The sequence below is a fragment of the Mirounga leonina genome, unplaced genomic scaffold, assembly GCF_011800145.1.
Source record: "Mirounga leonina isolate KUSES-001 unplaced genomic scaffold, KU_Mleo_1.0 Mir_93, whole genome shotgun sequence".
In the NCBI taxonomy this organism is placed as follows: Eukaryota; Metazoa; Chordata; class Mammalia; order Carnivora; family Phocidae; genus Mirounga; species Mirounga leonina.
The window spans coordinates 45,522,865-45,531,427 of NW_023270854.1; the positions used below are offsets into that span (position 1 = coordinate 45,522,865).

At 45.4% G+C, this 8,563-nt stretch overlaps 1 protein-coding gene across 5 annotated transcripts in view; it reads left to right on the plus strand.

Moving 5' to 3' along the window:
- Positions 1 to 5,097, plus strand: part of ZNF521 (zinc finger protein 521) — a 274,395-nt gene extending 269,298 nt beyond the window's left edge. For all 5 annotated transcript variants that reach the window (XM_034995731.1, XM_034995732.1, XM_034995727.1 and 2 more), the window contains one exon: positions 4,290 to 5,097. In XM_034995731.1, the coding sequence (XP_034851622.1) occupies positions 4,290 to 4,319 (30 nt within the window). In that variant the 3' untranslated portion in view covers positions 4,320 to 5,097. The remainder of the gene's footprint in view (positions 1 to 4,289) is intronic.
- Positions 5,098 to 8,563: the final 3,466 nt, after the last annotated feature.

The window sequence follows — 8,563 nt, forward strand, 5'->3', positions numbered from 1 at the left end:
AAGGGAATTTTGAAGATCCTTGCCTGTTTTTTAGCTTTCTAAGTTTAATTTCACATTTACAGGGAAAAAAAGAACACGCTCCTCCCAAATGGGGCCCTTTACAGTAAGGAGAGTGGGGGTTTTTTGAAACCTGGCTATTAAGGTATCCTACCCAGATGGATCTTCTTTTAAGCTTCAGGTGGCTGTGGATTTGGGTTTTTTTGTTTTTTTTTTTTAACATAAGCCCCCCTTGTGTAAAACAACTGTTCATAACTGGGATTAATGGTTTGCAATTTTCAGTTACTTAGACATGGGGTCTCCAAGAGATGGCTTTTTGTAGAGTAGAATATTGCTCTCTGTGGGATTTCAGAAGTTTTCTTCTCTTCCCACTTCCTTTTCTATCGTCACCCCCTCACATGCCCCCGTCGACTCGCGCTGATGTTCTCCTCGATTATGTAAAACACTTTCCCTTCCCTGGAACAGATCTTTTTCCTCATAAGCTGTCATTGCATTCAAGTACTTTGGGGACTGTGACTTGCAGGGCAAAAGTGGTGAGGTGACCCACTGCTGTGTTCTAGTGTCGTGGTTTCCTCTGGACATAAAGAGCACAAAACTCTCAGGCCGAGAAGGCTGCTTGCTGGCGGCCTGGCAGCCTCTTTTCCTCTCTGGGCATCCGCATTGGTCCTGCGGTGACTCAGGACCGGCCCCATGTCATGGAAAGAGCCCAAGCAAGAGGGAACCGCGCTCGTGGCCTACCCTTGCTTTGTGCTTAGTGCTTCTCTTCTCTACTGTGCATCTTTCCCATTTGCTCCTTTTTCTCCCTTTCGAAAGAAATCATGTCTATGAGTTAAAAAAAAAAAAAATACACAGAGGGCTCCCATGAAGCAACTTCTTGTTTCGCTTATCAGAGGATCCTCAGCGAAGTCTAGAAACTCTCACTGTCAGTCTGTTCTCTCCAACCCCTGAAAGCCAACCCAACCTGCGCAGTTCAGACACCCATTCCTTCCTTCAGAAAATGAAATTGGGCCATTTCTCTTTTCAGTGACTCAGAATAAAGTGTGGGGGAGGGGAGCAGACACAGCCCAGGGATCCCCAAAGGTGGTGAGGGAAAGCCTTTGAGGACTGCCTTTCTTTTGTTGTCAAAGCACATACGCCCATTACCCAAGACCACCTAGCAGGGTGCCCCTTTCCCATCTTGACAGTCACTACCAGGACGGGACAGTTCACCACCAGGACGGGCTGGGGTGAGCCAGACTTAACTCAGCCCTCATTTGAGCTGGAGCAAAAAAAAAAAAAAAAGTGGGGGGTGCCTGGGTGGCTCAGTCATTAAGTGTCTGCCTTCAGCTCAGGTCATGATCTCAGGGTCCTGGGATCAAGCCCCGCATCGGGCTCCCTGCTCGGCCAGAAGCCTGCTTCTCCCTCTCCCACTCCCCCTGCTTGTGTTCCCTCTCTTGCTGTGTCTCTCTCTGTCAAATAAATAAATAAAATCTTAAAAAAAAAAAGTGGGGTAGGAGGAGGGAAAAAATGACAATAATTGATCTCAATTGGTATCTCTACACCAAGAGAACTTTCTGCTTTTACCATGTTTTATGCCAGATTTCCCATTTAGACATTATTTCTATTAGGGCTCTTTATGTTTGTGTAAGCTTGAATTTCACACGCTATAATCTTGTCCTTCTCTCAAATGATTTATCTTCTTCTCTGTTAATATGCAAAGCATAACTCCTTTATAGTAGCAACTTCGGTCCATTGCAATAAGTGATTCATATGCATTTGTTCATTTCCCTGCACCTCTGAAGAGGCTTCTATGGCTTTGGTTTAGGATGAAAGCGTCTGAGACCCAACCCCTGCCAACTATTACAGCCAATTTGTGTTAGGTTCTTGTTTTGCAGCATCTCAACAGAGGCACACATAACAACACTGGAGAGATTGCAGTATATCTTCCTTTATTAACCTCTAGAATCCTATCCAATGCAGAATGTCTATTGTAGGCGCTTACACATTTAAACATAATGTTATTAAATTGATTTTTTTTTTTTAGCTTTGATTATGGTTTAAAAAAAAAATCTCCCGCCACCCATCAGTGTCCTATCATTTAAGTAACTTTTGTTACCAGTGAAAACCCTGATCAGACTTGACTCTGAGATAACAAAAGGCGTAAGAAAGCTCAGATACAATATTTGGAGCAGATGAGCTTTTGTATTGTTTATAAACTCTCTGATCATCATTGTGTTTATTTTTAAGGAAGTAGGAAAGTTTTTTGGTCTCATCAGTATTTTGATTACCCTTTCTACCTGTTGGTGAAAAATAATTTTCAGAAGTATTTGGAAATTGATACAAAGAAAGGATTAGCATAAAAATTGTTCCTGTGTGCACTTAGGCTAGTGCTACTAAGAAAAGAAAAAGATCCAGCTGAATCACTGAGTTAATAAAAATAGGTTTGCTTTGTTTTCAATAAGAGAGAGCGACATAATAATGTTCCTCATCATTATTTGTTGCCAGGCTCCAAAAATGGGCTAAGTTTGAAACGGAGACTGGAAAGCTTGGTCCTCTTCACAAAATCTCCCATCTCCCTCACTGGTGCTCTCAGCCCTGACTGGGCAAGCATCTGGTCGTTCATCAAGTATACACAGAGCAGGCAGTTTTGCTAGTTGTGGGTAATGAAGAGATAACGAAGATCTTTAAGGCTTAAAAACGCTGCTTAAAAAACTCCCATGGCTGCCCTTCACCTCCATGACAAGGTCTTAACTCCTTAGCAAGGTACAAAAGGCTCTTCATAATCTGACCCCGAACTGCCCTCCGTCTTCCTTTCTCATCGGTACTCTCAGTTCAGGACACTCCAGGAGACTCCATCCAACCCGAACGAGTTGCAGGTCCACCAACACACCTTGTGTATTCTTGCTTCCTTGCCTTTGCTCATGTGAATGTGTTGGCCTGGAGTGCCCAATGTGTTCTCATGTTTCCAGCCTCAACTCAAATGTCACGTGTTACCTCCACTGCGAAGCCTTCTCCAAAGGCCAGGCAGGGTTAGGTGTTGTCGTGGCATTTCTGTGTTCATTTCTGACCTAATCCTGCCATATTGCTTTGTCATTTTGTGCCCATGTGCCTTTCTTCTTTAGACTTTGTGCACTTGGAAGGCATCAAGGCAGGGGCCACTCCGTGCCCTTCAGTAGCCCTTGCCTAGCTAGTCAGTCATTCATTTGGCCGGGTCTTTACGAAGGTGGCGTTGCTGAGGGCCACGCCAGGTGGTGATACAGTGTTCAACAGATGTTTGTGAAGGAATGAATAAATGAATGAACACCAGAATTTCTGGCCTAAGGAGAGAGCCAGGCCTACAAATAACCAGAAGACCTAAGGTATGAACTCTGAGCGGTATAACTCAGGAGGAAATCAGAGGAGGGAGAAATCGGTTTTCGATGGGATGAGCATGGAAGTGGTTGTATTCTGAGCTAGACCTCAAGGTTCTGAGCAGAAGGGATCGGGCAGGGGACGGTATGTAAGCTGACAGGTGGGAGACCCTGGCTCAGGGGAAACGCAGAAGAGGGAAGGGGGAAATCAGGCCATCTGCAGACTTAGGCTTCGAATGAATGCCCTGGGTCTGGGCCATCCTCCATCATAGGCTGCAGGTCCATGTATACAGTTGGCCTCTCACCGTTGAGAAAGAGGGTGTCCACTCAGAAAGGGAACGTGCTGTGTGGATGGAGAGTGGACAACCCAAGTACCGCAAAGGCTGCTTCAGCTGGGGTTGGGGGTGGTTGCGCCTGCCTAATGTGTGCCTGAGCCTCGGAGTGATAGCCCCGAGCCCAAACCCGGGAGAGGAGCCAGAGAAGCTTCTTGCCCCCTCTGTGGGTTATTGGCCAGGCAGCCCTTGCCTGTAAAGGCCATATTCAGGGACAGATAGGGCCTCTGCAGTCAAGATGTTTCCATCTAAGAGTGGTGAGACCTAAAGCTTTTGTAAGGGAAATAACACAGTGATAAGTAAAACTGTTAAAATCGTGCTACCCTGGTCTTTGAAAAACAGGTCTTACTTTGATAAGAAGAGATGGTGGAAGGTAGGAGGGGATTATGGGAAGGCCGGGCAGAAGCAGAGAAAAAAGGAAAGGTACAGGCCAGGCATCTCACCTCCCAGAGGCCCCTGGCCCTGCCCCTCCCTCCCGGTACTCACTGGGGGTCCCCACGAGCACCTCTCCAGAGGGGGGTGCAGAAACACAGTTCACATCTTTATCAGTCAACCAGCATGTATAGATCCTTGGTCTGATGACAATAAGATCACTTAAGTGTTTTTTTCCCCTCTTTCTTTTTTGTTACAGAACCATACGATGACCCAACACAGCAGTTAGTGCAAGTACGGTCTCTCAAGGAGAATGACTTTTGTGGCACAAAAAGGGAACATGTTTTACTCTTTGCACGAAACTTTCATTGTTAATGTATAATATTCAGAAACATTGTATTGTACCATAAAACTTGTATTATCAAAACTGTTGGATGTTCATGTGTTTGAACTTTTGAGCACCGGATAGACTCCTTGTATATAAAGTGTTGCACATGTATTATGTCGTCTGATACTAAAATGGTCTTATAAAGACAAGTGGACTTGGGCCCTATTCAGGCAAGATAAAAAAAAAAAAATGTGAGCAAAATGGCTTAAGAGAAAGTATTTTCGAGGAAGACAGATTAAAACAGCCGTTACAAATGAGACTATGTTTGGACTTCCTTTTATTTACCCTTAAGCCTAGAATTTCTCTTTTGGTATATCAACGGTTAAATCCAAGACTATTTTTTATTGCCGAAGATTCTCGCAGACCACGAAGAGATGTCCTCACAGAACAGCACCCCACAGCTGGATAAGGCCCGTATATATATTTGTAAGCCTTGCAATGTGACAGGTAGCTTCACTATATATGCAATAGCTGTAATGTAGACTGTCAAAGATTTTTTTTTCCTGGATACATTTGAAGCTTTGAGTGTTCAAGGTTTTCCTTAATGATTTCACACAGCCAAATTCTTGAATCAGTTGAACTAACCTGTATGTTACTGTTATTAATGTTTACTCTGCGGTCTGAACCTGGAGATTACTGGAATTGTTTTCCAAGAGGAAATAAATTCAGTTTACCATTAGGTATGAGCGTATTTGTGTGTTTTCTTTCTCTAGTTCCTCTACCATTAAAAAAAAAAAAAAAATCTTGGAAGTGAAGTCTGCTCTTGAGCTTATCACAGGCATAACCTCAATCATATTTAACCTTTTCACACTGGGCCAAATGCAGCCGGGAGGATATTCATCGTACTGCATAGGGAAAGAATCAGACCCAATATGCGTCTCCTCTCCCAGATACTACCAGGTCACATTGTACTGGAGGATTCTGACATCACAGATGGATGTGATGGCTGTTTTCTGCATAATTTGCAGCCCAATTCATGTCATGCTGTGCAAATCTGAACTCCAAGTAGATGGCTGCAATTTGAAAGGCAGTTTGGCTCATGTGTACTTAAGACGCAGCTTTGTTCATTCAGAAGACAAAGCACAGAGCGGGGAGCCGGGCGGCTGTTGGTGCTAGCTAGTTCTGCCGCTGACTCCTGCTGTGGCCTTCTCCAAATCACTCGCCTCCTGGCCTTGGTTGCTCCCGGCCACGGGCGGCAGCGCAGCCTGGTCATCAGCCTGGACACGGGCGGGGCGTCTCTGGGAGATAGCTGGCACCGCAGCCGGCGACAAAATGCGCCATGGGCCGGAGCTCTAAAGTCAGAGCCTTTTTGTGGTGGGAAAGGAGAGAATGGCAATGCCTGAGTTGAGTCCTAGTATCCGTGTTTCGTCAAAATTGGTAAGTCTGCACCTGATATTGATGGGCAACTCTCAACCACGTCAGGCTTAATGTATTTCACTCACGATGACTCTTTTTAACCTCTCTGAAACTCTGAGGACTTCGAGCAGGCCCTCTAAACCTTAAACGAGTGAGAATCCTCAACAGCACTTTTTGGATGGGGGGGGCGGAAGCATGGCCTCATTCACTCTGTGGTGACTGCCCGTCAGCAGGGGCCCTGGGCGTGAGACCCAGACTGCGGGCACCACAGGCAGAACGCTCACCCAGGGTTCCCAAACCTTCGCCTGCCTCAGGATCACCTGGAGGGCTCTGATAGCAGAGGGGGCCCCCCCGACACCCAGAATCGCTGATTCACTGGGCCTGGGGTGGGCTCCATCCAAATTTTGCAATTCTAAGAAGTTCCCAGGTGATGCCACTGCTGCAGGTGTAAGGGCCCCACTTTGAGAACCGCCGCTCTACTCCATCTCCAAATTAATTGAGTGCATTAAATCTGAATAGCCATGCAGAGAGCTGGAAAATTAGACTATTTATTTTGTTACCAGTGAAGAAATTGGTCAAATTTTAAGATCCTTCAGAAACAAATACCTCATGGTGATTAAAGTATGCGTGCTGGCCCGTGTTCCATGTGTGTATTTAGTTTTTTAATGCAAGGAAAACCTACATCTATACATTTCACAATGGATTGCCAGCATGCTATTTAATTAAAAAGCTTTTTCACCAGCTACATAAATAATGAAGTATGCTGAGAATATGCAAGTACATTCATAATTAAAATACTCAGCTATATTTAAAAAAAAATTAAGATCTCTGGTCTATTCAAGGATTTTGCATTTAAAATGAAATAGCCACGCTTACTAATGATTTTTTTTAAAGGCTTTAAAACTGCTGGTATTAACGAGGGGGTTATATTTCACTAAAAGTAAGGTGCTCTTCATTCACGGAAAGCAGGTGATGCTGTTGTCCCAGGGATGGATCCCAAGTTGCCTTTCAGAGCCTCGACTCTTAGAGACCTCCCAGACTCTCAGGAAGCAGCAGAGTCTAGTATCTATTCTCCTAGAGGCTGTCACTCAGCTGGCCACTGGGTTCCCCTGACACACCCAGTTCAGCCTCTTCCCAGGCAAAGCTGGAGGCCGAAGGAGTTGACCTTAGTTGCTCCATATGCTCTGCGGAGGACCAGGTCATTCAAATGGAGCAGGTTCCTCCTTACGACCACTGGTTTGTTGGCTCACGTCGACGAAGCCGTGCGAGGAACAGCCAGTCCCTCCTTGTGTTTGTTGCCTTGTTTATATTTATTTCCTACTCCATTCCCTAAGAATATGAGGCAACTTAGAGATTAGTAAAATGTTATTAGGAAAATCAGCATGATGCAGAGAGGAGAAAATACACTCAAGACTTCCCTGGTTTTGCGCTGCAACCTCGGTATTGAATGTGTTTTGGCATTGACTTTGAGCTTCCTACTAGCAAAGGGAGAAAAAAACGAACAGAAAAGAAGGAATAGACCAGCTTTTTAAGAGAGATTTTTTTTTTTCCCCAGTACTTAATTCCAAAAGAAATTGCTGAAAGCCCTGATGTATGGGCAGGGGGCCAACACGATAGCCACTCTTCCTGACCATAATTTTATGATCTAACGGAGTGGGTGTCATCTGGAGGAGTGCTACTGCGTCTATGGGTAGAGGCCAGAGACACCACTAAACACCCCACACCCCACGGCACAGGTGCCCAGAACAAAGAGTTGTCCGCTCCAAAATGTCAATCAATAGTGCCGAGGCTGAAAAACTGCTCTAATTCAAAGTTTTCTCTGATTTCTCAAGGACCTTTTACATTGGAATCACCTAGAGGACTTTGAAAAACTCTACTGCCTGAATCCCATTCCCAGAGAGTCTGGCTTCCCTGGTCTAGAATGCAAGCTGGACATCAGAAGTGCCCCAGGCGATTCTAGACGGGGCCGAGCTAACATTCTCCGGCCGGTGTGCTGGACTCAAGACCAAAAGTTTGAAAATAACCTCCAAGGAGTAGAGGGTTAGGATGGGTCTCAGACTCACTTCCCTCAACAGTACCTTTTATAACGGGGCATGGAACGATGACTCTAACTCTAAAGAACCTAATAACCAGTCACAAATTTAGGAAAAAGGGGGAAATGACCCAGAACCTCACAACCCTGTACCTGGTCCAGGATGCCAAAACCAGTGCCACAGAGATCCAGCCCGGCAGGGACTCTGGAAACCTGGAGAGCAAATGCTCCGTCACCTGCCCCAACTGTTGCCTGGAGGGGAAGCAGCCTGTGAGGCCAGATTGCCCAGTGTCTCTGGAGGAGCCAGCAATCCGGGTGGGGACGTGCCCTGTGCCAATTTCTAAATGTTGGCACCTACTCCGGTATGTATTCAAACTCCGCTGCCCCCCGCCATGTGGGCCACATGAGACACACTTCTCAGGCCAGGTCCGACTCTTGGATTGCCGATTTTGACCGTTGGCATCGATTATTCCTTTTTTTTTTTTTTCCGAATTATTCTCATTCCAGACTATTTAAAATGTTTGTTTTCAAAGAATCGTGTGATTTGGGGGCACATAAAAGTTTGAGTTGTGCTTTGTTTTAAATTAATAGCCCAGGCACTTTCAAAGCTGCTCTGTAGCCCCCATAGTTACGTTGCTTCAGGTTGGGCAACAATCTACCAACTGGATGTGCTCTCTGTAAGTCCACTCCTGTCCCCGGACTTTGAGATTTCAAGCAGATTTTTTTTTTTTAATGATGAAGGATAACAAATGGTAGA